Genomic DNA, 24,209 nt, shown 5'->3' on the forward strand with positions numbered 1-24,209 from the left:
AGAAATTAATTCTTTCTTTTCCTTTTGATTCCCTTGTTCCTTGTTTTGCATTCAATGTGTTCCCTGATTTAACACCTGAGTGCCCATTGGGCGGACCCACATTCGGAGATCGTAGTTTCCTAATCAGGCAAATCCCACCCGAGATCTCAGTGACAAGCTCATCAAATGACCTTTTCGATTCGAGACAAAATCGTCATTGAACTTATTGGGCTACTTTCAATAATTCACAATAAATGTGATGGTAAATCACAATGCACGTGAAAAGACAATTTATATTAATGGGTCCATCAACGGCCATAGGTTCCCCGCCTCATTCAAATACGTTGGATCGAGATACATGCCCCAATCAAAGGATAGATCCTGTAATTTAGGATTAGTACAACAGCATCAATTCTTATAGCTGCTAGGTACTCACAAATAAGTCTGGATCAGAACTTCCCGCAGGCATGGTAGAAGCTATATCCATGCTCTGCCCCGACGGCGAGGGATTGATTTGTATGCTCTGAGATTCGGATTCCACACCAGGAACCTCTTCATTCTGCACATAGTAAAATGAGCTACTACATGCATTGTCAACAGTCGGAATTCTCTTACCATAAAAGGATTGCCCGGGTAACCAAGCCAATTTTCTTCCGAGTGCTGACAGTCTGCCCGACCTTCGCCCTCGAGTAGCAATTCTTGACAGCGTCTAGCCGCGCGAGGACAGGCATTTTCCAATGTCAGGTTGCTCATCACTCCACAGTTTACATGTGGACTATGAGTTCCCGATAAAAGTTTGCTTTGCGCTGAGGTGTAGACCATATTTAGTAGCATGAATGCTTTGCAGGCCTGTTTTTCTGTCCGGACTTTGAATTCAAAGTACTTTATGGCGCTTTCAACTGTACGGAGCAGGAAGTTGCGCTTATCGCTGTCTTGATCGGTGTGGTCTGCGAGAGCACCGGGGAGAAATGGCAGTGTGCTGTCTTTGGCTTGTAGACGAAGCTCAAAGCAAAGTGTCGCGGCTGCATGAAATATCTCGCTTCGGAACATACCACCTCGGAGACGGAGGATGTAGGGATATACTGGGCATGCTTCCGAATCAGGAGCGAGTGTCAGGGGTGATAAAAGAGATAAACAAGCTTTTACGCATATCTCTCGGGAGTATCTGTACATCTCGTTGCGGGTTTCGGCGAGTCTGAGAACGAAAGGTCGGTGTAGAGCGAGGAGATATCGGTAGACGAGAAATAAATATAGTGATTGTTGGAATTTAGAGGGCGCGCCTTCACTTGGGTATTGTCCGGTGATGACCAGTGGTGTTTGGGAAAGATGAGTCGTGATGACTTGACTGACATCCAATATTTCTTGATAATCCGATGACAGGCGAACCTGGTTGACGATCTTGACAATCCTGATCCGGGTGCCTAGAGTTTGGGCTAAGGATACTTGGAAGGATGTTCTTGTCAATGCAGAGCCTGGCTGGGGTGCAGGGATCGCAGTCGAGCTGAAAGAGAACTCTTCGTCATCTAGGTTTGACGGCGGCGCACAATCATAATCATCTTCAGATATCCCCGCAGGAACACCTGTATCAAGAGCAGCTTGGAGGTCCAGTTCAACAATAGTTGCCCAAAGCCGCCGGCGAATTTCAGCATAGAAAGGTGAGACACCCTTGAAGTTTATGGGATCCCGATGAAGACCTATCATCATGGCCTCTCGTAAGAGAGACCCAGCAGCAAGCCAAGCAAGATCCCCCTCATAGGCGATAGCTTGTCTTGCGATTAGCAGCAGACACATGACCTGAATGAAGTCCAGATCCAGCTTCGCATACGTAGTCACTGTTTGGACCCAGGACCCGACAGCCTGTACCCAGCCCTTTGCTATCTGGTATGATGCCTGAGTATGTTCATCGGCTTTGATTTCAGCATCGGCGGCACATGCCATCAAACTAAGTAACTTGGCCGCGAATACGTCCCTTGACCAAAGGTTTGTGGTTGTATCGGTCCCTGAGTTCCAGAATTGCTCATACTCGGTCAAAAATTGTGGGACATGCAAAATGCGAAATGTCGTTTCAAAAGTCGAAAAGTACGAGCCCACAAGCTTGTCTGTCACCTGGCGATCTGGGACTAGACTTTCAAGTCTAGGTGGTTGCAAATTTGATTGCGGTTGTGTTTGATACGTCGCTTCCAGTCGTTTTTGCGTTGTGCGTTTCATGCCCCGATGATCTGATTTATGTCGAGCAGGTCCTTGCTTTACATGGTGATACTTCTGTAAATGGGCCTTCAGATCAGGGAACTGTTGGGTCGTTAGCAGCTTATGGCCAACCATGGAGTCGTTCAGCTTGCCATGTCCATTGTCAATGCCCAATGGCTTCGCCCAAAGTACCTGGTCCTTGTCCCTGCACCGTGAAAGCAAGATTGGGTCAGTGAGTCAACAGCACCCATCCGAGTTGAGGCTGAAAGACCATGATTGCATGTAGGGTTTGGTACTTGGCGAACATCAGATAAGATAACCGGAGTCTCATTCACTGGAGCCACTGGTGGAGACACGTGCATTTCCGCATCTCTCTGCGTTGAATTTGCGATGGGAGAAATATCAATCTCAGCTCTGGCAGTCTTGGACGAATAATCGCACGCCTCAGCCACACCTCGGCGGATGCTTTGGCTGCAGGGTTCGAGGCGGTCGCATTTCACTTTGCGTTGCCGGCATGGTATGCACGAGAGGACTGTTCTGCTCTTGCGCTGAGGAGAGCTATCACGTTGTCGTTTGACGCGCATGAAGCTTTGCTTCGAATTCCGGAGTTCGTGCAACGCATCCATCGCTGTGGAGCGAGACTAACTGGTCAAAATAATCGCGCCGATGTCAATTAAGCTTAATTCTTCAATCATCGTCAGAGGGATATCCAGATGACGCCTTGGGTCGATCAGTATTGACCAGTGGTCCAAATTGACGTTGTAGAGGACGCGTATCCTGTGACCGCCTTGGTGTCCGCGCTGAGACCAGTTTGTATGGATGAGTTAAATTGAGATCCGTTTTCCACTTGAAGGTTCGATTCATGTATATATCCCTTGTCAGGGTTCCCAGCAGGTTTGGCCAAACAGCCACCAGTCGCCCTAGGCACAATCTTCGAAACGTTCAACTGTTCAGTCTACACAACCTATGTTTGCCCAGCCATCTACACATAATCCTGAGGAGAACGCTGGTCATCACCTTGGCAAAGACGTGTTAAGGTTGGACCAAGCTCAGCTATTTCTCGCCAAGATCATAGTGACACACGCACGCCTTGACAGGCTAAGCTTGTGTCAAAGAGCAACAACAACCTAAGAAGCACTACATATTCCAAACTTAACTAAAATCAACTAAACATTCCATAGATCAAGCCCTCAAAGAGCCGTGGACCAAGCGGACTAAAAATGCAGGGACAGTCCCCGATTCCGCAGTCAAATGCCGATCAACACAGCCCGTCCTTGCCTCAACGGCTTCACCCCAACCTTGGGAATTACTCTGTAGTTCCCGCCAGCCTTTGAGGGGTAGGTAGTATAAATCGCAATACAACCTGACCCCACTGTCCAGCATCAAACACGCCACCCGGAAATCAGCACAAGGAAATTTCCCCATTGACCGTGCTAGTCACACAAGTGCCATCTATCCCCCTTGACTCCCAAACCCCCTCCCGGACTCCACAATATCCCCACAATAATGCACACAACAACCCCAAATCCTTGTCGATCCATTCCGCTCTGCAGAAACAGGGACTCGGCACTCGTCATTCCAATGGAAAAATATCCCACGGCCCCGGGAGAATGGGGTTGATCTCGGAGCGCGTGGGCGCGTTGTTTAGTCCGAGTCCACTTATACTACCCATTCCCATCTTTCCCCTGCCCACCATTGACTACCCAGAGGTACTTCGGCATAAGGGAAGTCGCGTTTCGACGAAACAGTCACCATGCGGTTCCTCGCGCAAACAACCGGGGCAATCTTCACCCTCCTAACAACAACATCTGCCACAACCATCCCCCAATTCAAATCCGAAGTGCCACAGCCAAACCACACTCACGAGCACGCGAAAGAATCGCGCTTGTGGGCTACACACTATAATGGCCATGTGTATACTCTGACCCTTTCGGGCTCCAATCTTTCTATTGCCGATACGCAGAAGACTTGTGGTGCTATGCCGAGTTGGTTAACATTTGACTCGGAGAGTAAGATTCTTTACTGCTCGGATGAAGATGGAACTTCTGATCCTAGTACACATGGTTCGTTGACTGCATACCGGGTTGATGGGCATGGGGGAAAGTTGGCGCAGATTGCGAAAACGAAAACTGTTGGAGGTGGAGTCAATAGTGTGATTTTTGAGGCGGGGAAGAAGGACAAGTATATTGCTATTGCGCATTAGTAAGTTCTACCACTTTTTGACTGCCCGGTTATGGGGCTGGTTGGTGAGGCTGTTCGCGTGGTTATGCTAGAATGGCAGTCTATATCTATCGTGGGTATAGATTGTACCTTCACGCGATGATGCCGAACAACATTACCAGCCTGGAGCCTACCAACCCTTGAAATGAGGAATGAAGAACAAGACTAACACCCCCAAAGTGAAGGCTCTGCAATCTCAACCTTCGCCCTTCCCCTAAAATCCAACTCCGAAGCCAAACAAACCCTCCCCTTCAACATGACGCACCAAGGCGCAGTGGCCCAACAAGACTCCCCTCATCCACACGAGGTCTTCCTCGACCCAACAGGCTCTTTCCTTGTATCCCCCGATCTAGGCGCAGATCTACTCCGCATCTACAGCATCGACGCAACAACCGGCCACCTGGGTCTCTGTCCGCCCGTAAACGTGACATTCGGCTCAGGACCGCGACACGGCGTATTCTGGACAGACGACCCGAACAAGAACGCCAATGCCCAGAACGGGGCATCGACGCACATGCGTCAGGCTGCGGCCGTCGGGAAGACGATGATGTACCTTGTCAATGAGATCGGTGGCACGATGATGAGTTTTGATGTGTCGTATGCGCGGTCTGGATGTTTGGATCTGGCGAAGACGCAGACGCTTGTTCCGTATCCCGGGGGTAAGATGCCTGAAGGCGCGACGCCAGCGGAGATTCGGATGGTTGGGGAGAAGTTTTATGTTTCTATTCGCAGTGATCAGGGGTTCAAGCCTGATGATTCGATTGTTACGCTTGATCGTCATGGGAACGGCACTGTAGTTTTGAAAGGGAAGAGCGACGCGTATGGAAAGGTACCCAGGACTATGGTGATCAACCGGAAGGGTGATCTGGTTGCCATTGGGGATCAGAGCACGTCGACCGTGGCCATTGTTCAGCGAGACCACAAGACTGGACACCTGGGGAAGAAGATTGCTGATCTGCAGGTTGGTGAGCCTGGGAAGGTTGGAACTGCGGAGGGATTGAGCAGTGTTATTTGGGAGGATTAGACGGTCTCTTTAGGATTGCAATTATTGTTGCGATTGAAGGTCGATATATCTTGATTTGAATTTTGGACAGAAATGTAAATTCGAGACTTGAGCAAGACGATATCTAACCCTAATGCTAAGGGAAGCATGTCTCCTCATCTCTTTCTATCACGACAATGATCATCCGCAGTACAAGATTGCATCATATAGGCATTAAATCAGAAATCCAGAACCAACATAATCATCCAAGAAAAGAAGGAATAAAACCACATATGAACGGAAACCAAACCAAACCCCCGGAGATGCCACTCAACCAAACCAAGCCAGACCAACCAAATGAAAGGAAAGACCACCTGCGTAAAAGAACCAGCTTCTGCATGATGTTCCAGGAACCTGCCGAAAATAAAAGATGTGCATGAAGCGACACGATGCCGAGTCTGATGATCGTGGTTTTGTCAAATCGCCACATGAAGAATCATGAAATATAAGTTGAATAATGAACGGAAGAACGACCATGTATAAAGCGTTAGTCATAACATGCATTAAGCCATCAGCTCATCAATATGATGGATCACTTGAAGTCTAGCTGGAAAGCTCTCCACCTCCCTCCGACCGTCCGACAACGAGGACAACCTCGAACACTCGGATAGCTTGTCGGTGCCGGAGGAAGGTTGTTGTTCATGGGACCATTGCCAGGACTGCGGAAGGAAGTAGGCGGGCTGGCGATGAACATGCCAACACATTCGCGACAAACGCCACAGATGCATTCTGTACAGGCAAAACATTCATTCAAAGCCCACGGCCGTTTGCAGTGTGCACAGTAGACCTGAATTTCCTTGTTACGGAAAGAGGCCGGGGTAGGGTTCGAAAACCGGTGATGCTGGCGTTGAGAAATGGGCGGAATAAGATTGAGGACCGGACTGGTATCCGAATTGACGGAATGAGCCATTCCGGATGATGACGAAGGGAAGTTCTTTCCAGATGCTGTCGACATTGAGTCAAGCGATGACTCAATCGAAGGAAATGGCTCCATATCACTGTCGCGACCGCGGCCCTCAAATGGTGGTGGGGTAAGCGACTTGTGCAAAGGTGAAGCAGCATAGTGTGGTGGGAAGGCCCTGTGCGACCCAAGAGGAGGAAGTCCTCCAGATTGGAAAGCTGGGGGTAGTGAAGACCGATTCTTAGGGCCAGATGGTGCCGATGTGACGTTGGCGAGTAGCGGAGCAATAGTTGGAGATCGACCAGCCTGAGAGGGTGTCAGGAAGAACATCAAATCACAGTAAAGAAACTCCAACATACCTCAGAGTACCGTTCATCATCAGCTTCCGTAGCCGACGTCGCCGCTTCAATCAGATCTTCCCATCGCTTGCCTTGCGCCCAAGCCGCTGTTTGAGGTTCCGCTGATAACGCCTTGCGGTCGCCCAGACTCGGGCGGCGACCAAATTCCTTTGATTTTTGGCGATCGTGCTTAGGTTTCCGGGCCGACTGCGAGATTGATGATTTGCGCGGGCGAGAAAGCTTGTCTTTGCGCTGAATGGGGGGCAAGGTGGATGAGCGACCGGGCGGCGAATGATTCAAAATGGAAGGAAGAAGGCCCCGCGGGCGCGCCGAAAATGGAGGCAGAGATTCTTGTTTGAAATGGTCGCGCAGCGACGGTAGTTCAATAGACGAGCGCATGGGACCCTGAGTGATATCGGTGTCAGAGTGGGTGTCCTAGAAATTGCGGGGAGATAGATCAGCGACCGGGATCACGCGGGGCAGCTATATATATGAAAAAAAAAAAAAAAAAAAAAAACCATGCAAGCTCGTACCATGTCTGTGTCCCAGTCAGAAGCTAGGCGATGGTGGTGCAATTGTGCCAACGCAACAGCTGCGGTGGCCGCAGCAGGGTGGGGTTCGTCGAGAGCTCGCGGCGTGGCCGGGGAGCTGGCGTCAGCAACGTAAATGTCCCTATCCGCCACATCTGTAGGTAGCCGTCAGTCATCCGGGGCTCCACAAGTGAACAGAAACCAACTAACCATGTCGACGTCGCGGTGGAGCAGGATCTGGTGGTGAAAGATGCGCCCTTTGCTCTGGCGGGGTGTTGACCATCAGAAGGAAGCTCTCTTCGGTAGCCGGGAGCTTCGGGATGTAGTGATTCGGATGCGCACGTCGGATGTGCTCCTGCATGGAGCGATAGCGCTTTTCCTGTGGGAACCGAATGATTAGACTCGACCGATACAGATCTATCAGACCGATTTATAGATATTCCCAGGATATGCATGGCAACATTTTGGATCTTTCTTGTCGTCCTAAGAAAGTTGCCGCATTGTGGACAAGCGGATGGCGATAACAGGTGGGGCTGGAAAGGAGGGGGAAAAGCAGACTCACTCCCAAGCATCGCTTGCGACAATTGGAACCATCGTTATTCTTCAAAGGACAAACGACTTCATTGTTGGCATCGGTGACCGAGAAGGAGCTGGTCAACGAGCTTCGGGGAGGCATGGTGCATATATGGGGCGAAAGGACCCTCTGCCTCTCACACTTGGGGGGAAGGGAAAGGGAAGGAAGAGAAGGAAAGCAAAAAGTACAAGGGGAAAACCAGTTACAGTTAGGAAAAGGGCTGAAGAATCACCAGGATTGGCTTGCTCTCTGTCTTCTTTATGGGGGGAGGAAAGAAAAGGAAAAGAGGAAAGTGTACAAGTACATTGAGGGACTCGATCCGCCATCGTCGTAGTGCGGTGCTTCCCTGTAGCCGTGGGTATTTACCGTAATTAACGTATTCTATCCCCCCGCTTGAATTTCATTATACTCTGTCGCTGGAATCCTTTCCAACTTTCTACTATAGCTAAGAGACTCTGGATATTCAAGTCCTGTACTCTATAAGAAAAGAGGGGGTGCATGCGTGACATGGGTGTTCAAGCTTGTAGATTTGAGAGAGATAAGTGTATGGTCACTTTGTTCTTTAATTACCGACAAACTATTCGGAAAGCTCGGTGCCACGCCGTAGCGTTGGAAAATTTTCAAATTTTTGATTTGGGAATTTTGAATCTTCTCCAACTTACTCATTTTCAAAAATTCCTAGCATAATCAGTTCTATAGATTTCCCGAATTCATGGCATAGAGCTTCGCGTAGAACGTTGGGGGTAGTTGCGATAGGCGCTATCAGTGGCCCCTCCGAAGCTCTCCCCAGCTCGAGCTTGAGATTCCAGAAGCTCTGCGGTGGAAAGGAGGGGAGCTCCGGGTGGCAAATACCTGGACTTTAGCGCCACGTTACCGTAAATTACAATCCAGATAACGCAAGTCAGAAAAAAAAAAAAAAAAAAAAAAAAGTAATGAAACAAAGCAAGAAAAAATTGAAATCGATCTATAGATCTGAAGCTTGAAGCTGTAGAGAGCAAAGAAGATACTGTCATTCCAGATTAAGCCTGCATACCGAGGCTGTGACCATTTAGGCAGCTGTGTACTCCGTACCTTGCTCCGCGCCCATTTCCCAACATTTGTTCCTCCCCACCTTTCCAGAAGAAATGAAACCTCTCAAACTTGGGAAGAAGAACCTAACGAAAGATGATTTGTACTCTGGATGTCTACTGTAACAAGCTCATTTAATCCCAGGTACCCCTTTTGACTCCAGCTCCAACTCTAAATAGGTCACGGCGTAAGACTCCTGTATTACACCGAACAGCCCGGTACACTGTATAACCGCTCTCCACCGGGGGCACATGCCGATGAAGAGCATGCCAAAGCAACCTGATTGGTCTGAAGCCGCGCACGGTGGAGTCCAGCTGTGCCATTTACCTGTCCTGCCATTGGTCACCGGACTGGGCGGCAAGGGCGCCATCCCGGATTTGGATGGCTGTGCAGGATCAGCTCAACTGGAAAACTCTTCTTTGCCCGCCTGCCGTTTCCACTCGGCTTCGATGGAGATGCTTCTGCTGTACAGATGTGGATATCTACAGGGCCCAGGTACCCTTTAGGTATTTGTGTACAATGGCTCTATGTACCGTACAGCTATATCCAGTACAAAGATGTCCCCGGCCTGGGCCCCCAGCTTACTGTAGGTGTCGAAGTGGACTTTGTCCCGAAGCGGCGGGGCGGAGACCGGTGGAGTTGTGTCGTGTGTCGTGTGTCAAGCTAGAAACAGAAACACGTTACGCTTACCGTTACGGAGCTCCAGCTCCAGCTCCAGCTCCAGCTTTGGACGTTCCTAGCCTTACAGTCGGCGATCTCATGCAGTTCATGGAGCTATCTCGGAGCTGCATGGTTTAATGTACAATGTATATTCCTTGTATCTATTCTTATACATTTATCGCCAATGGAAGTATGTACTGTATGTACTGCAGGTCTCAATACTCATCCCACAGTTTGTAAAAATTAATCCAATTCCTTGCAGCCTTGCAGGTTCAACATACCAGCTGCGTGTCAGCCATCATCCATCAAGGCAACTAACCCTTCTTCTGCTGTCGCCACTGTTCAGGGGCGCAATCATCAATACCAGTCCCGGTTGCTGTATGTCTGTTCCAACGTTCGGGGCAGAGCAACGAGCTCAGCCCTTGCTGTGAGCTGCTGTTGCCTGAACTATCCACCTACCCGAATAGCTTTATCGCATTGGCCATGCATGCCATCAAACTCGATCCCGTCGTCGCCACTGAAACACCATGTTTCACGTTCCACAACGTATACCGGTGAATAACACGGGATCTAACAGACCGAGATCCCGGAAATGCCGAATACTCATTCCAGTGGAGGCGTAAGCATCCCATCAGGCGCGACAAAGCCTCCCAACCCCAGCCCCAATCCAGATGACTTCTGCACTGCACTTGACTTATCTTCACCAGCAAAGAAAAGCAACACAACTTCTGCAGCACGCTTTGCATCGTCGTCATCCTCAGCGTCAGGAACAAGCGCGCGCTCAATATGCTCAATGTATTGCTGAACTAACTCAGTAGGCCAATTACCGCGTCGACCGAACTCAATGCATAGTGCGCGGTTTGACCATACATCAAATTCAAAGTGGCCTTGATAGGTCAAGATGCGACCCGGATAATACAGGCCTTGAATATCACATGCGGCGCTGCGGCCTATATTCAACCACCCCGGTGGAAGCGGAATGTCGCCTTGCCCGGAGGCTAAAGCGGCCGCTTTTGCGGCTGGCGTGGGAACGACAATGTCCCCGTGAATTAATTGGATGCGGAATGGGGACTTGGGTGAAGTGTGTTGTGCCAGTATTGGAAAATGCGTTGTGAATGCCCGTTCCAAGGTGATAGCCTGGATACCAAGCTCAAAGCCGAGGGCAGAGTGCTCAACGTGGAACGTTGGGTGAGCGTCAGCTTCAGCGCCATTCATTTGTGCTCTTGATAGCAGAGCTTGCGCAACAATTTGATGTCCGAAACACGAACCGAATATCTTGATCAGTGGGAAATTGATGTACACAATCTGGATGAAGGATTCGAGTTCTTGGATCCATGGATGAGGATCGTATGCGGAACTTGCAGATCCAGTAATGAGGATCGCGTCGATGGGGCTGAATGGGCCACCGGCTTTAGCATCTGCTGGAGACCGGGGAGTAGACCGCAGGCATTCTAGAGGCGGGAGTGAACCTCCAACGGCGTCAAAAGCAGTGATGTGCACTGCTAGCGCGCCATTTTGAAGCTGTAGTTCTGCATTTGCGTTGACACGCTTTGCGGCGGACTGCAGTAGGGTTCTAAACTGCGAGCTGTAGAGACCACGCTGAGCGTATACAGTCTGACAGGGAACGTCCGTATCTATAACGGCGATATGGATTTGGTGTGCCATGGACTTGATGCCTGTCTGGGGTTTTGTGGTATATTTTAATGAATGCAGGTCAGGTTAAGTGGTCCAACAAAATGTATCAATTTTGATTGATGACTCAAATCAATTGTTGCCTTAACCATGGGAAATGCATTTTTGATAGGGCGGGGTCGGATCGACATGCCTGATAAGGGTTTTTGTGAGTAATATAGTGGAGAAGAGGCTCCCGAAGAGGAAGCCAAGTCCCTGTCGGATGAGAATACATAGTGCGAATAATTACAAAAATCAATTGCATAGGTCAAACCGAGCGTCCTTCATTGCTCATTCCACTCCATTGTCTTCATGTTAAACTACGCACCTATCACAAGTCTGGGATACTGTTGTAAAGAGATAAACCTGGTAGGCTAGATATGGCTCCCATTTTGGGTCACTAAAACCCAATTTTTACCAAGATGACTGATTAGATCTAGAAATTTCTTTAATCAGAGGTCCTCAAATTCCAAGCTACAATGGATTTAAATCATTACGATAAGCCAGATCAAAGTTCAGCCTTTGTATTCACATAAAGATGTAGGGACACCTAAGTCAAAGGACAAAACCTGCATCAAGGCTGGGCGTGAAAAGTCATGCTTTGGTTCAACGGCCATATTTGGCAATTTCCATAACAGCAATGACCAGAAAGAGTCGCCATAGAAGCTTCCCAATTACTAGTGAATTATAAGTTCCAGCATTCAGAACGTTTCTTTCAAGATCACTCACATCCTATTAATCGCCATACATCAGCCCTAGCCACTCGGTCATCTTTCTTTACCGGGGAAGTAGATACTTACATACTATCAATCGCCATCCATCAGCCATAGCCACTCGGTCATCTTTCTTTACCGGGGAAGCAGATACTTACCTCCTATTAATCGCCGTCCATCAGCCCTAGCCACTCGGTCATCCTTCTTTACCAGAGAAATAACTACTTACACCCTATTGATTGCTAATATTAGCCCATGCCAAACAGTTATCATCTTAGGGAAACCATCACCTACAATCTACCAATCGCCATCTATCAACCCTAGCCACACAGTTTTCGCTCTCTAATCATAAGGAACCTTCACTTACATCATTCCCCATTATAATGTGTCAGCTTCTAGTTTTTAGAAGAAAGGGTTAATCTTACCTCGCGCATATTCAGCTTGTTGGATGGCTGCTCGTCGACAGGGAGCGCCATCGCCGTAGCGAAAAGGAAGGCGAAGAGAAAGTGAATAAGTTGCATATTTGCTGGAGACCAGAATATACTGAATACCCAAATGTTTGAATTTTAAATCAAGGTTGTCGAAGACTCAGCTAGTGAAATATGGTGTCGAAGCAAGGTATCCTTGAGCTTCAAGTATGTCCCCAATAAAACAGGCCCGACATAGTGTTTTACAAAAACAGAATCTCATTTTCTTCAAACAAGCTAGTGTGTGGCTGCATGGCCGTTAGCAAGCACACTGTACAATCAAAGGTCGATCTTTTTTTCCATTCCAGCCTGCTGTACAGAATGAAAGGGGGGTTCTCTGGTTTCGACCATTTTCACTATATAAAACCTGGTTTTGGGATCACAAACGATTGAAACTCATTCCAATATCTTGAGCATTGGAGTTTTAATAATTGTCAATATTTGTATCGATATTATGTTTTGAAGCATGAAAATTATTTGTGACGCTGTTCATAAATTCGATATGCATACTTGTGTGGTATCAAGCAGCTTGGAAGTCCTGGGTGGATTGGAAACTTCTAACATCGAAAGGTTCGTGTAGTTGTGGACATATACCTCAACGGATGTACCTAGATCGCAGTTATTTGATGATTCAAACAGACTTCTGGACTCCACAGAATCAGAATTCCTGGGCAGGTGACCTCAGTGATATGATCGTTCACGGAGTAAGGATATTGAAAGACTTGCTATATGCGTCTGTGCAGATGTCGGTATGCAGCTGAGCCTTAACACTCTCCTGCAGTCAATCTCCCGAGCTTGACCCTGGATATGGCGAATGATCTCTTGGATTATCTTTGGAGTGAGTTCTCTTCTCGCACGAGAGATTTGAGAATGGGCGCCATTCTTAAGCTCTGTTCCCAAGTCCAGCCGGTTACGACCGCTACCCGAATTATCGGCTCGTCGGCGAGTACGACTTGATCGCGATGATCGCAGGGATGATCCTGGAACCATGGAGAGACACATCTATCGGCCGAGTGACTTTGCAGGGGAATGGATATTTCCCCACGTCAATGGGTGGAGGTGATGCCGACCGTGATCCCCAGCTTTAATTTAACGTCGAATCCCTTCGACAAAATTACTGGGCATATGGATCGCTCCCATAAGCCAATGCGCTCAGATCGCATCTAGCAACGCACTTATTTTGAACATGTTATACCTAGGTAATGAAGTTATCAATCTTGAAGACCTGCCGAGCTCCGTCGCGATCTACGGCCATCACAACATTTACCTCCGCAAATTGCGCCATCGCCAAACTCCCCCAATCAGCCCCGCGCGCCAAACACTATTTGATGTAGTAACAGAGCGCCATGACTTGGCTCAGGCACTTAGGGTCGGATGGGTTCCACTGATTGTTCGCAATTCCAGTGGATCGCAAGCCTCGCACGCCATACTGTCCACTGGATTAGCACAAGACAAGGATGAAAGCATAACGCCATTAGTGAACACATGCAGGTCTCGGCCGGTAAAAATAAATTATAAATAAAGTCCAGCATCCCTGTCGCGTCATTAAGAATATCTGCTGTGAACAAGCCACTTCTTTGGGTCTCCTCTACCTCTGAAAAGCATCATCCATAATGGCTCCCGCTGCCACTGCATCTGCGCCCACCGCGCCGCACAATTTCGCCAAGGAAGCTCCCCTCCATATCTTCCCCGATGGACTGAGAACAACCGGCCAGCACGATCCTCTTTACGACCATATCCTGCCGTTCGAAAAGTTCCCTAAGCAGATCACCGGTCCTACCGTGTGGAACCCGGAGGAATATCGCTCAAAGCCAGAAACATGGACACACCAATTCACTGCGGACCAGATCGAAGAGTTGAGCAATGCAGCCGATGCTTTCCTCGCATCCAAAACCCCGCTTACTGGTATCACCAAGGTCCGTGCTACGCCTAGATTCGTATAGATGCATGCAACTAACCATCGGCGCAGAACAATTTCCGCGTGCCAGTCCTAGCTCCATATCTAGAGAAACTCCGTCTCGACCTGATTGATGGAAAGGGATTTATTCTTTTCAAGGGCTTCCCCGTCCAGCTATGGGGTAACCACAAGTCGGCTGTCGCATACATGGGTCTGGGTACCTACCTAGGCTACTTCGTCAGTCAGAACAGCCGCGGACATGTACTCGGTCACGTCAAGGACCTCGGCGAGGACGCTACTCAGATCGATAAGGTCCGCATCTACCGGACAAACGCTCGGTAAGTTGCCTTGTGCTATATTACACAGACTTCCCAGTCGCTAAAGCATATCCCAGCCAATTCTTCCACGCCGATGACTCCGATATCGTCGGCCTCCTGTGTATCACCAAGGCCATGGAAGGCGGCGAATCAGATCTCGTCTCCTCGCACAATGTCTACAACACACTCGCCGTCGAGCGCCCTGACGTCCTCAAGACCCTCACCGAACCAATCTGGTATTTTGACCGAAAGGGCGAAACCAGCACAGGCGAGAAAGAGTTCATCCGAACCAGTGTCGTCTACCTCGAGCGCGGCGAGAACGGCCGTGTATACACCAAGTAAGAGCCAAAACCGCATTACAAAGTAAATTATTTGCTGACATTGTGTCATTCCAGATGGGACCCTTACTACGTCCGCTCATTGACCCGCTTCTCTGATGCGGGCATCATCCCCCCACTCAGCGATGCCCAGCTCGATGCTATCCAGGTCCTTGAGGATACCTGTAACAGACTATCTCTTCACATGATCTTGGATGTTGGTGACATCCAGTTCCTTGCTAACTCGCACATCCTGCATGCGCGCACGGCATACACGGATCACGCCCCTCCTGCGCCTCGTCGCCATCTTATGCGATTGTGGCTTGCGACACCTGAGAGTGAGGGTGGGTGGAAGTTGCCGTTCTGGGACTCTAATGAGAAGAAGAGAGGTGGTATTCAGGTCGATGATCAGGCTCCTGTTGCGCCTCTTGATGCGGAGTAAATGAAAGCTGCTCAAGTGGCTTGCTTGAAACCAGGTGTCTTTTGTGTGGATGTGAGTGATCTTATGGCTTATGATAATTATTTGTATATATCCGTTTATGGAATGATACCTCTATCTCTTTCTGTTTTGTTTTTTGTTTGGCTTATATAATATATTGTATCGAACTATACAGCCTGGCGGGGAAAAGAAGGTAATATCTCAAGGTAGCATAAAGTTTGAAACGATAGTTCATTATTCATGGGTATAAAAAAAAAAAAAAAAAAAAACCACCAGCAACGCCAGACCAAATGCTAGACTGCGACCATCCTAATGCACGAGCTTGTAACTCCCACCACTAACAATCTCCAGCTTTCCACGGGACACCATCCCGGCCAAGAACTCACGTAACTCCTCATGGCTGAAGGGAAATCCTCCAGGAACAACAATCGACAACATCATCACAATACGTTGGAGAGGCATAGAGCCTTGGTTGGTGAGCATTCCAACAATGAATTGCCAGTACAGATTCATCTTCTCCATCGCGGCCGCCTCCGCTGTTTCCTTGGCGGCGGCAGCGGCGGCAGCTTCTGCAGCTGCAGCTGCATTTTCTGCGTCGCCAGATGGACTGTCATCTCCGGCCATTGAGCCAGTCTCACCTCCGGCACCGTGTCCCTCGTCTGTGGGGAGGTATTCGAGAACCCGGAAGCTGTCGCGGTGGACTTCTGCGAGGATACGCTTGCTAACCCAAAATAGACACGCGCTGCGAACCAGAGGAGCTGACATGTCTAAAGTCTCGGCAAGTTCAGTTGTAGTTCTTGTGACGGGTTCGTCGGAGTCGTCTTGGAAGGCATAGATGACTGTGGCTTGCCAAGTTGTGACTTCATCCGCGAATGAACGATCACCCAGCTCCAGTTCAACGGTTACTTGGCCAAGACCGTTACGCCATGTAAGCTTGCGGGACTGCTTGAGAGCCTCGAAGCCCTCGGAATATTTCTCTTGTAGGGAGAGAATCTCTTCGGGTACCTTGAATTCCTGGTCTTGGATTTCAGGCCAGAAGAAGCGGGACAAGATCTTGGTATGAAGCTCTGGGATATCGCGTCTTGGGACGCGCTTTGAAGTCATGCGCGAGGGCGGTTTGTTGAATCCTTGGTCGTTGCGTACGACGACATCGACACGCCGCGAGTCAGAAATATCCCTAAGCATGACCTCGCATGCCTGCAAAGCCGAGTCGCCAAAGCGCACTTTGAGAAGTTCAAGGACCGATATTTCTTGATCGTAATCCTCGCGATTCTGTAAGAGACGATCACCCAAGAGAGTTTGTAATTCTTTGACGAATGTCTCTTTCGAGTCGAATAGGCTAACAAGACTATCAATGACATCTGAGCTTTTGGCCTTTCGATAATCTGGCGCGGCATCAACTGGGTCCGGCATCCAGTTCATGTCATTCCAATCAAGTTCGCTATCGGTTTGGTTCATGGAGAGTTGGTGCGCTCTGGTCAACTCCGTCGCCAGCTCTGCTAAGGTATCTCCCGAAGACAGTGACGATGCCTCGGTAGCTGCAGTGGCAGAAGGCTCTGCCAGTAGACCGCTGACAATGACTCTCACTGTGTCTTCACGTTCCCTCAAATATCGTCGAATCGGTCGAGCAATTCGATCAAGGAGCACGCCTTTCGGGTCCAACATGTGAAAAGCTCGAATGATCGAGATGTACAGTTGCAGAATCTGGACTGTGGAGGCGCCAGGATGTAAAAGGCGCTGATTTAGAGTGGCAATGAATGTTTGTGTGACATGTGCTCTTGCGGCAGGATGCGTCGTAAAGTGTCGTAGATCCTCAATGGCACCAGAGCTAACTGGCCATTCCACAATTACATCGAAAAGCTCACTAGTCCGAAGAGCACCCAATCTGGCAATGGCGATATCCTGCCACTTTTCCACGTCAGCAAAGCTGACTTCCAGGGCGCCCGCCCTCGGTTTACCGACGGGAGGCATGCTAATAATAGCCAAAGCTTGTACGGCAAGCCGAGAAAAAATATTTTCGACCCAGTGTTTCAAATGCTGGGCAACTGACGTCGGTCTCTCCCACCGACCATTGTAGGCCGCACCAGTATATGCCGCGCGCACGAACTCGGTTAGCATGGTATTCATTACACTGGCAAACACTTTCTGGGCCCTATCACCGCCAAGTCCCACCTGTTGAAGGCCATTCAAGAAGGCCAAAAGCTGGTCGCGAGTCATAGTCACGGACTCGGGCTCTCCATCGGTCATTATCTGGGTCCGAGTGTCGGGGTCGCTTTGTTTCCACTCCTCATATGAGACTGAATACTGTCGATCTACCTCCATATCATCCTGACTGACATCCTCCGGGTTTGAATCTTCGACCAGCGTATCAATGCCCAGGATAACAAGCGCATCTCGTGATAACTCGCCAGCCAGGAGCGGTGAGATGTCTTCCCAAGGCAAGGAATAAGTGACGACTGCATGGAAGATGGCTTGTGTTCGAGCTAATATGAGCCCTTGCTGAGATTTGGGTATGAGCGGCATCAGATAGTGTACAATTGGTGCAAAGTAGATTCGACGGGCCAACTGCAAACAGTCCGCAATGGTCCTTAAGAGACCTTCCTTCTCAGGACTGACTAGAAGCTATTTCCCTGTTAGCATTGCAAACGGCCATAAGATCGCGTAAGTAAATTCCTACTTCAAAGAGCCCGGTCCGCAGATTTTCGAGGAAATGCCTCTTTATCTCATCGCAGTACCAATCACACAAATTCTGATGAGTCGATTGTCCATGTTGCGCCGCAGCAGTCAAAAATTCCAATGCCTCCCCAGTCTCCTTAGATGGAGGACTGAGCCGATTCCATTCCTTTAGTAGTTCGCTTCCATCGGTCTCTCTGAAATTGTAGATAGGCGCAAACCCTCGATCCGGTACACGCAGGAAGGCTTTTGCGGCAGACCAGGCTTGGTCCCACGTGTGCCGGTCTGGCGCATTATTTGACGGCTGGTGAACCGACCCGAAGGACGCGTTTTGAACTGTTGATGTGGATTGGAAGGAGGCTATCGGAGTCTGGTCGTCAAAGCTGGATGCGACTGGTGGCCGAGCTTCAAGTGACGCGGGGGAGAAGACGGAGCCAAATACGCGTCGGCGTCCCGCACTGAGGGAAGTGATTGATGTCATGGTTTTCAGGGTAATTTCAGCATTGTGAGGTGCAAGATCCAGAGCTAAACCAGACCGGCCTGAGATGTCAAGCTGTGTTGTTGACTACGAGTTTAGGATGCCATGATGGCCGGCGCGTGGTCACGTGACTATCATTCTTCGAGAAGAAGCGTCGAGCTACATTCTCTCATATCAGCTAAGTATAATCAAGCTTGGAAGACAATATTGTTTCAGATGGTATAAAGTAAGCTTCATTTACTCTATATTGTGAATGCTAAAGAGCGTGAGTTTGGCTCATGACTTGATGTGGAGAATAACAACGCCAAAAAAAAAAAAAAAAAAAAAAAAACAAACATTGTCCGACAACTCAAATCGGGTGCAACGCTGAACGTATGACAGGGGGTATCGTGTCACCTCGGACATCAAAGTCCGTAGAGCATAAACAGAATATAAACAGATTGGCTCTCATACGCGGACCGCATCAAATCACATCGTAGATCATTCCAAGACCCCGACAGATACAACATCATCTGATCATCCATCTAATTTTCCTCCACTTTCTCCCACTCGCTATCGGTGCTGCCGTATCCAGAGCTGTCGCCGCCGGCACTGACACGCTTCTTGGGATCTTCGTCGGTCGGCTGGAGTCTCGCCGCCGCAGCGCTGCCGGTTGCGACGGCGGTGGCCTTCTGGCCAGCAAGAGATTCGGTCTCTGTCTCGCTGTCGGCGCTGTCCACGGAATCCTTCTTCCTATCGGACCCAGTTGTTTCTGCCTCGGCCTGTGCTTTCTTCTCCGCTTCCTGTGCTCGCTGCACGGCACTGACTTCCCGCGCGAACCAGTTGATCGAGTACCACAGGCCGGCACTCAAGAAGGACAGGACAACGAAGTGGATGCTATAGGTGGCTAGGAGGAGGGCGAAGAAGACAAACTGGAGGGCTGCAAAGGTAACGTTGGTTGCGATCAACAAAGTTGGGGTGGGGCCCGGCGTGAAGACGCTGGACCACAGCTCTTCCACGAACGAAGCCATGGTGGTAGAATGCTTGGAGGCGCGTTGTGTAATGAAGTGACGTCGTTGCGGAAACTGGAATCCGTAGAAGAGGCGGGAACTGAAGTGGTTCGGGCTTCGTGTTCCGAGAATGAGAATAAGCAGAACGATCCACCCGAAAGGCGGAAAGGAAGAGGGGCAAGTACATATGGAAAATTGGGTCATTAATCCCACTACCCCATGGGGTCTCTAACCCACTAGCCTTGAAGCCCAGTTGTATATATATTTGTCATATTCGATCATATGCGAATATTCGTCAGCCGCTTTGTCGCGGGACTCATACTTCTCTACGGGCCGTACGTGACCGGGTATTCGTATACCCTTCTGACCTGCAGGGGAATTTTAAGCAACCCAACAGGGATCGATTGGTCTGGGCAAGAAAGAGTTTCGGCGTCAAGCCGAGATTAACCCAGGATCCAAAGCTGCCGGAATAAGCTACCTATCCAGCCCATTCTGGTTATTCCATTGTGACTGTACCGTAGTACCCAATAATATTTGAATCATTGCTCATGATGTTGAGAACCTCTCTACAAATTTAACATACCCTGAACACAGTCAATAGACAAGAAGCGTGACCTCAATACACAGGGAAACCCCCGGTCCTTCCTTCAACTGACCCACAATCCACCAACCACAGGCCAAGTTTTACTTTCTCCAGCCCCAAACTTGAATCGTGTCTCACGCGATTAGTGCATCCCGCACGCTACCCCACGCTTAACCTTAGTCGTTGATCAACCCCGTCTTTTCCCCATGCGGTCTTAGCACCATTGGTCCAACCATTAAACCGCTCATTGCCGTCATCGTGCACCACACCTCCGACTTGGGGCCCCGCAAACCACATCGGCCTTTGGCATATCCGCCCAATCATGGAACAGCCTTTTAGATACTGACTGATAGGTCGGAAAGGAGGGGGTACATACATGATAGGGCAGCCGATATGGCCAGGATACTGTATAAATATGTGCGGGAAAGTCCTCCTAGCTCATTCCGATAGCAATTCAGAGCCAGTGGAATTCACTATTCTCAAAAAGGTCATCCAGGGGCCAATCCCTCTTTCTTCCCTTCTTATACTTTACTCTCCCAGAAATGGCAGACAAGCCAGAGCTTGAGGTCTCTAAGACTTTCTCCCCTGATGGTGGGACCATCGAGGGCTTCTCCCATCATGCAGAGGACATTACAGCGGACCGAGAACCATACGGGCCCCCGGGCTTACGGGGACTCGCAAGTAATCCATTCGTGTTGATGTGTGCCGCATGCTCAACACTCGGTGGTTTAATTTTCGGTTATGATCAAGGTGTTGTGTCTGTCATTTTGGTGATGGACCAGTTCCTAGACGAATTTCCGCGGATCGCAGGCTCGGGTGCGGGATTCTGGAAGGGTCTATTGACTGCCATGATTGAATTGGGTGCACTGCTTGGTGCATTAAATCAGGGTTGGATTGCTGATAAGATCTCGCGACGCTATTCGATTCTGGTTGCCGTTGCGATTTTCACGGTTGGATCCATCTTGCAAACCGCTTCCGTGGAATATTCCATGCTGGTTGTGGCTCGATTGATTGGTGGTGTGGGCATTGGCATGTTGTCCATGGTTGCACCATTGTACATTTCAGAGATTAGTACGTGATTTTCTCAAACTTGACAGATGGTACGAGAACTAACATTCCTTCCCTCTATTAGGTCCTCCGGAATGCCGTGGAACACTGCTCGTTCTTGAAGAGTGGTGTATTGTCCTCGGTATCGTTATTGCGTACTGGATCACATATGGTACCCGGTATATGGCGGGAGAATGGTCGTGGCGTCTCCCCTTCCTGTTGCAGATGGTCCCGGGCTTCATTCTTGTCGGTGGCGTGATAATGCTCCCATTCTCGCCTCGATGGTTGGCCTCCAAGGGCCGAAATGAAGAAGCCTTACAAAGTCTCTGCAAATTACGCAACCTTCCTGGCACAGATCGACGTATTCGCCAGGAATTCATGGATATCCAAGCCGAAGTACAATTCCACCAGGAAATGACGGCCGAAAAACATCCTGATTTGCAGAGTGGAAGCACCAAGGACTCGTTCCTCCTGGAGCTTGCCTCTTGGGCTGATTGCTTCAGGAAAGGCTGCTGGCGTCGGACTCACGTCGGTGTCATGATCTGCTTCTTCCAGCAGGTGAGTTGCTTCTGTCCTCAAGGTCCTGGGTTGCAGTACTAATCTCCATACAGTTTGTGGGTATCAACGCACTCATCTACTACTCTCCCACCCTATTCGGTACCATGGGTCTGGATTCCAGCATGCAGCTTGTGATGTCTGGCGTTCTCAACGTCCTGCAACTGGTCGGCGTAACAACCAGTATTTTCACGATGGACACCATCGGTCGCCGCAAGCTGTTGATGATCGGCTCGGTCCTCATGGCCATTGCAATGATTATCATCGCAGTCTTGGTCGGCCTCTACAGTTCGGACTGGTCGTCACATCAAGCCCAAGGATGGACCAGTGCGGCCTTCTTGCTATTCTACATGGTCGCATTCGGTGCCTCCTGGGGTCCAATTCCCTGGGCAATCCCATCTGAAATCTTCCCCTCCTCTCTTCGTGCAAAGGGTGTCGCCCTAGCCACCTGCTCCAACTGGCTGAACAACTTCATCATCGGCCTCATAACTCCTCCGTTAGTTCAGGACACTGGCTACGGCGCCTATGTTTTCTTCGGCGTCTTCTGTGTGCTTTCTGGTATCTGGACTTACTATTTCGTGCCCGAGACGAAGGGCCGCACACTCGAACAGATGGACCACGTGTTCAAGGATAACTCGAGTGAGTATGAGCAGGCTCGCCGAACTGCTATTGAAGCAGAGCTCGTGGAGAGAGAACTGCTTAGTCCTCACCACGGGGTTGTATAAATTGTTTGATTCACATTTAGCATTTTGGGATTGCGGGATAGCGAAGGACTCTGTTCCTATATGATCATCAGGTAGCATGGGAAGAAATCATACGATTCATGAATATGGGTTTTACCTCTTAGTAGCTCTTTTATATGGACGCTCATTGCCTGTTCTTTCTCTATCCTTCAGCCGTATTAGGCGATACCCGAGCCGAGTTCCGCACGAAAGCAAGATCGCGACACGAGAACCTAAACCCCATTGCACCGTCTTTGTTATTTCAAAGCCATCTTAACTGCGCAAATTCAAACATTAATATCGGCTTCTGGGACGGAAGCAAATGAGTGAGAGAACCAGCTATAGAGGATACCTTTTAAATGATTAGGCTAGTGGATTAGGCACACTAATGGAAATGAGAGACCAGCCACGTCCGCGGAGGGATAGAGCCTGAAGTGTGCCCAGGTGGTTCCTGCGTCACATTCTCATACCCACTTGAATACTTGGGAACTGAACCGTCATCGTATTCTAATATTCCTGAGAACTGAATATGTGCTCGAGGCCCCATACAAAGGCAACCAATACCAATGGATCATTCATCACACTCCGAAGTTTATTTCTCATATGTGTAGCACAAGTGCCCACCCTGAGTGTCGAGCAACTGCGCCAAGGTACGGTTCCCCGAAAGACGTCCAATGTTCACCTGAAAACCCAGAGTAACATTATTTCCACTATAATCAAAAGGCACAATCGGGCCACCAACCTCATGATGACGAGCGGGAAGATCCTGCTGTTGCCATTGCCAAAATATATGATCAAGATTGCAGTGGTGCATAAAGAAAAGAGGATCTCAGTCTTCGTTAGAAATCATTCGAACTGCAACAGCTTCCATTCACGTACCACCAGGACTGAGAGCAGAGTTACCCAGCGTACCTAAAACACCACCGACACCGAAGTGTCCACTCCCATGGATATTAGGCTGAGAGAAACTGGGAATATTCTCGAGAGCCCGAGCAAACGTGGTGTAGTCAGGCTGGCTCTGAACATAATCAACCAAATTCTGGCGAGCAAAGTAGTTCATAATCCACGGGATATAGTCACGGCGAAGACAGTCCGGCTTTCCTTTCGGGTGCTTGACGTTCAGATCAAATATGCCCTGGCGGAATGGTCCATCCTGAACACAACCTCCACCAGTACGGCCGGTCAAGTTGAAAGGGTTCTCGGCAGCAGTGGCTGGGAGGAATGGTTCGCCATTTCCACCAAAACCATATTCGCTGTCGAAGATTTCTGTTTCGAAGATCTTCATCGATGAGTTGTCTGTAGAAGAGGCATCTAAGGCCCAGTTCCAGTACCTGTATGAGCGTAATGTTAATTCATGTCCTGGTAAGAGGCCAGTGACCAATTAAACAGAACCCTGACTTACGGCTGCGCCCCTTTATACCCACACGAGTCTCTTAGATACATCTCATATGTCGAGAGGAAATACCGGTGCCAAAGAACAAAGTGGCCCTGGTCATGTTCAGCAGGATCTATCTGCACTAGTCGATGAGTTACCTACCACCCAGTGAATATACAGAGTCTGTTGAGAGTGAGTAGCCTGGAAACTTTGATAAAGATTGGTTGCATTCTCGAGACCGCCAGTGACATCAGGAAGGAAAGACAAACACTGAACGGCAGACAAGTAATCCGCTCGTTCAGGCTTGGTCAGGTCCCGCCTTGAAAGATATCAGCGTTGTATTCAAACAGTTATTTTGATCCATTTACCATTCTTTCCGCACAATAGGATTCATACATCCCGCGGCAAGGCTATCTCTAGCCAAGAGCACAAGCTCCAGTGACACAAACAGCTTGCTGAACTGCATA

General features: G+C 49.3%; 10 protein-coding genes across 10 annotated transcripts; 3 read left to right on the forward strand and 7 right to left on the reverse strand.

Moving 5' to 3' along the window:
* Positions 1–270: 270 nt before the first annotated feature.
* Positions 271–2,792, reverse strand: N7484_008982 (transcription factor domain-containing protein; the record flags this gene model as incomplete). Its single annotated transcript, XM_057119369.1, has 4 exons — positions 271–360; positions 416–538; positions 595–2,371; positions 2,521–2,792. 4 exons carry the CDS (start codon positions 2,790–2,792, stop codon positions 271–273), a joined length of 2,262 nt encoding a protein of 753 aa, XP_056968924.1.
* A 1,127-nt stretch (positions 2,793–3,919) lies between these two features.
* N7484_008983 (uncharacterized protein) lies at positions 3,920–5,410 on the forward strand (the record flags this gene model as incomplete). The annotated part of the gene is made up of 2 exons (XM_057119370.1): positions 3,920–4,368; positions 4,567–5,410. 2 exons carry the CDS (start codon positions 3,920–3,922, stop codon positions 5,408–5,410), a joined length of 1,293 nt encoding a protein of 430 aa, XP_056968925.1.
* Positions 5,411–5,960: 550 nt separating this feature from the next.
* Positions 5,961–7,944, reverse strand: rfeD (uncharacterized protein; the record flags this gene model as incomplete). Its single annotated transcript, XM_057119371.1, has 5 exons — positions 7,760–7,944; positions 7,408–7,576; positions 7,201–7,352; positions 6,689–7,102; positions 5,961–6,635 (listed from the first exon to the last, which is right to left on the reverse strand). The coding sequence occupies exons 1-5, from the start codon at positions 7,871–7,873 to the stop codon at positions 5,961–5,963; spliced, it is 1,524 nt and encodes a 507-aa protein (XP_056968926.1). The 5' UTR covers positions 7,874–7,944.
* Positions 7,945–10,102: 2,158 nt separating this feature from the next.
* N7484_008985 (type 1 glutamine amidotransferase) lies at positions 10,103–11,164 on the reverse strand (the record flags this gene model as incomplete). The annotated part of the gene is made up of 1 exon (XM_057119372.1): positions 10,103–11,164. One exon carries the CDS (start codon positions 11,162–11,164, stop codon positions 10,103–10,105), a length of 1,062 nt encoding a protein of 353 aa, XP_056968927.1.
* Positions 11,165–11,776: 612 nt separating this feature from the next.
* On the reverse strand, positions 11,777–12,404 carry N7484_008986 (uncharacterized protein; the record flags this gene model as incomplete). Its single annotated transcript, XM_057119373.1, has 3 exons — positions 11,777–11,847; positions 12,042–12,087; positions 12,309–12,404. 3 exons carry the CDS (start codon positions 12,402–12,404, stop codon positions 11,777–11,779), a joined length of 213 nt encoding a protein of 70 aa, XP_056968928.1.
* Positions 12,405–13,963: 1,559 nt separating this feature from the next.
* Positions 13,964–15,323, forward strand: N7484_008987 (TauD/TfdA family dioxygenase; the record flags this gene model as incomplete). The annotated part of the gene is made up of 4 exons (XM_057119374.1): positions 13,964–14,266; positions 14,320–14,585; positions 14,642–14,902; positions 14,960–15,323. The coding sequence occupies 4 exons, from the start codon at positions 13,964–13,966 to the stop codon at positions 15,321–15,323; spliced, it is 1,194 nt and encodes a 397-aa protein (XP_056968929.1).
* Positions 15,324–15,629: 306 nt separating this feature from the next.
* On the reverse strand, positions 15,630–18,474 carry N7484_008988 (anaphase promoting complex subunit 2; the record flags this gene model as incomplete). The annotated part of the gene is made up of 2 exons (XM_057119375.1): positions 15,630–17,942; positions 17,998–18,474. 2 exons carry the CDS (start codon positions 18,472–18,474, stop codon positions 15,630–15,632), a joined length of 2,790 nt encoding a protein of 929 aa, XP_056968930.1.
* Positions 18,475–18,995: 521 nt separating this feature from the next.
* Positions 18,996–19,481, reverse strand: N7484_008989 (V-type ATPase assembly factor PKR1; the record flags this gene model as incomplete). Its single annotated transcript, XM_057119376.1, has 1 exon — positions 18,996–19,481. One exon carries the CDS (start codon positions 19,479–19,481, stop codon positions 18,996–18,998), a length of 486 nt encoding a protein of 161 aa, XP_056968931.1.
* A 1,104-nt stretch (positions 19,482–20,585) lies between these two features.
* On the forward strand, positions 20,586–22,370 carry N7484_008990 (sugar porter family MFS transporter; the record flags this gene model as incomplete). Its single annotated transcript, XM_057119377.1, has 3 exons — positions 20,586–21,114; positions 21,176–21,648; positions 21,702–22,370. The coding sequence occupies 3 exons, from the start codon at positions 20,586–20,588 to the stop codon at positions 22,368–22,370; spliced, it is 1,671 nt and encodes a 556-aa protein (XP_056968932.1).
* An 868-nt stretch (positions 22,371–23,238) lies between these two features.
* N7484_008991 (tyrosinase family protein) lies at positions 23,239–24,208 on the reverse strand (the record flags this gene model as incomplete). The annotated part of the gene is made up of 4 exons (XM_057119378.1): positions 23,239–23,698; positions 23,770–23,855; positions 23,905–24,061; positions 24,111–24,208. The coding sequence occupies 4 exons, from the start codon at positions 24,206–24,208 to the stop codon at positions 23,239–23,241; spliced, it is 801 nt and encodes a 266-aa protein (XP_056968933.1).
* Position 24,209: the final 1 nt, after the last annotated feature.

This window comes from Penicillium longicatenatum, assembly GCF_028827895.1.
Source record: "Penicillium longicatenatum strain IBT 33135 chromosome Unknown contig_6_segment0_segment0, whole genome shotgun sequence".
NCBI lineage: Eukaryota > Fungi > Ascomycota > Eurotiomycetes > Eurotiales > Aspergillaceae > Penicillium > Penicillium longicatenatum.